At 54.6% G+C, this 2,442-nt stretch overlaps 1 protein-coding gene across 1 annotated transcript in view; it reads right to left on the bottom strand.

Annotated features, from left to right (window-relative positions):
* Positions 1-1,030: 1,030 nt before the first annotated feature.
* FZD2 (frizzled class receptor 2) overlaps positions 1,031-2,442 on the bottom strand; it is a 3,248-nt gene continuing 1,836 nt past the window's right edge. Inside the window, exon 3 of the mRNA XM_017744746.1 lies at positions 1,031-2,433. Within this exon, the coding sequence (XP_017600235.1) occupies positions 1,197-2,433 (1,237 nt within the window). The 3' untranslated portion in view covers positions 1,031-1,196. The remainder of the gene's footprint in view (positions 2,434-2,442) is intronic.

The raw sequence follows: 2,442 nt of genomic DNA, 5'->3' as shown, positions 1-2,442 counted from the left end.
CCCCCCCCCTCCACTGAAAACTGAAAATTCCTCATTTTTTGGGTTAAAAACCTCTTTTTTCCACTTTCAAAGCACTTTGTTCCAGCTGGAAAGAGACGCTGGCTCACCCCCACGGGGCGGTGGAAGTGGGGGCCCGGCAGAATCCATGGGGACCCCCACAACTTAATTATTGGGGTTTTTTGAGGGGAAAAAACCAAGCCCTTGGGAATAATCTGGCTTTTTTTTTTTGACTCATTTGTATTTGTGAAGGGTTGTTCAAAAAACGATTTGGGAGGAAAAGTCATTGGCCAAGTGGGGGGGCCCAGGGAGAGCCCCCGGGGGGGGCAGCCCCAGCCCAGGGTCTCGTGGGAGCAAAGGGGTGGGGAAGAAAAAAATCCACTTTCTTGGGGAATTTCGAAAGGAGAGCGAGAAAAATGGGCTTTTTATTGGGGTTTTTGCCTTCTTTCACCCTTTCTTCCAGGGGCCGGCGGAGCAGCGGCTGGGGGGAGCCAGGATGGAGCGGGAAGGGGCGAGCAGGGGGGTGAGGGTCCTCTCCCAGGCTCGGCAGTGTTTTTTCCCTTTTTTTCCTCTTTTTTCTCCCTTTTCTCACCTCTTTCTCTTTTTTCCCCGATCCTTTTTCTCCCCTCATTTTTTTCTCCCCTGTCTTTTCCCCTCCTTTTTTCTCTTTTTCTCTTTTCTCTCCTTCTCCTATTTTTTCCCTTTTTTTTTTTCTCCTTTTCCTTCCCTTTTCTTTTTCCTGCCCTTTTCTGTTTTCCTCCCCGTTCTCCCACTTTTGTTCCTCCCTTTCCTCCTTTTTCCCCTTTTTCCCTCGCTTTTCTCCTTTCCTGCTCATTTTTCCCCTTGTCTCTTCCTTTATTCCTTCCTTTCCTTTTTTCTTCCCTTTCTCCCTTTTTTCCTCCCTTTTCTACTGTTTTCTCCCTTTTCTTCCTTTTTCCTCCCCTCTTCCCCCCTCCTTTCTCTCCTATTTCTCCCTCCCTCTTGTCCTATTTTCTCCCCCTCTTTTTTCACATTTTTAAATAGAAATATATCATTAAATTTACAAATGCTATTTACAGGTTTAATTACAAAAAAAAAAAAAATCAAAGAGAAAGAGAGACACCCCTTAGACGTTAATAAATCTAAAAATAAAAAATATATAATAACTCCCCTCCCCCCCCAAAAATATTTCAGGCCGAAGGGCGGCAGGGCCGGGGGGGTCACACCGTGGTCTCGCCCTGCTTGCTGTTGGTGAGCCGAGTGTAGAACTTCCTCCAGGAGTGCAGGGTTTTGCCCGACCATATCCAGAACCCGGAGGTGATGCCCACGATCAGAGTCATGAGATACTTGATCATGTAGACGGTGAAGTCGGGAGTCATGCGGGGCGTGAAGTGGAGCGGGCAGGGGATGGCCAAGCTCTTGCAGTTCTGGCTGATCCAGCTGCGCTCCCAGTGCTCGCGGAACGCCTGCTCGTAGAAGTAGCAGGCGATGACGATGGTGGCCGGGACGGTGTAGAGAACGCTGAAGACCCCGATGCGAACCATGAGCCGCTCCAGCTTCTCTGTCTTGGTGCCGCCGTGCTTCATGATGGTGCGGATGCGGAAGAGGGAGACGAAGCCGGCCAGGAGGAAGGAGGTGCCGATGAAGAGGTAGACGAAGAGCGGGGCCAGCACAAAGCCCCGCAGAGGGTCGATGTTGTTGAGGCCCACAAAGCAGACACCGCTCAGCAGGTCCCCGTCGATCTGCCCCATGGCCAGGATGGTGATGGTCTTGACAGCCGGCACGGCCCAGGCGGCCAAGTGGAAGTACTGGGAGTTGGCCTCGATGGCCTCATGGCCCCATTTCATGCCGGCAGCCAGGAACCAGGTAAGGGAGAGGATGACCCACCAGATGGAGCTGGCCATGCTGAAGAAGTAGAGCATCATGAAGAGGATGGTGCAGCCCTCCTTCTTGGTGCCCTGCACCACAGTGCGGTAGCCGTCCTCCTGGAAGCGTTCATTGCAGACCACCCTCTCCTCCAGCACGAAGCCGGCGATGTAGGCCACCGACACCATGGTGTAGCACCCCGAGAGGAAGATGATGGGTCGCTCGGGGTAGCGGAAGCGCTGCATGTCCACCAGGTAGGTGGTGACAGTGAAGAAGGTGGAGGCGCAGCAGAGGACGGACCAGATGAGGATCCAGATGCGGGCGAAGCGGATCTCGTCCTCGTTGAAGAACATGTGGCCATCAGGACGGGTGGGCTCACAGGGCGCCGCGCAGTCCTTCTCCCCCAGGAACTTGTAGTTGAGGTAGCTGGGCACCTTCAGCGCCCGTGGGCAGTGGAAGGGGGGGTCAAGGGTGGCATAGCGGGGAGCGCCGGGGGTGCCCTGGCCGGCCAGCGGCGTGGCACTGGTCAGCAGCGCCGGCGAGCCGCCGTCCTCCCCGCTATGCCACCCTTGACCACCCCTTCCCATGCCCACGGGCGCT

The sequence above is a fragment of the Corvus brachyrhynchos genome, unplaced genomic scaffold, assembly GCF_000691975.1.
Source record: "Corvus brachyrhynchos isolate BGI_N302 unplaced genomic scaffold, ASM69197v1 scaffold479, whole genome shotgun sequence".
NCBI classification, from domain to species: Eukaryota; Metazoa; Chordata; class Aves; order Passeriformes; family Corvidae; genus Corvus; species Corvus brachyrhynchos.
The sequence above is the reverse complement of the archived record's forward strand: the minus strand, read 5'-3'. Positions and strand labels throughout refer to the sequence as shown.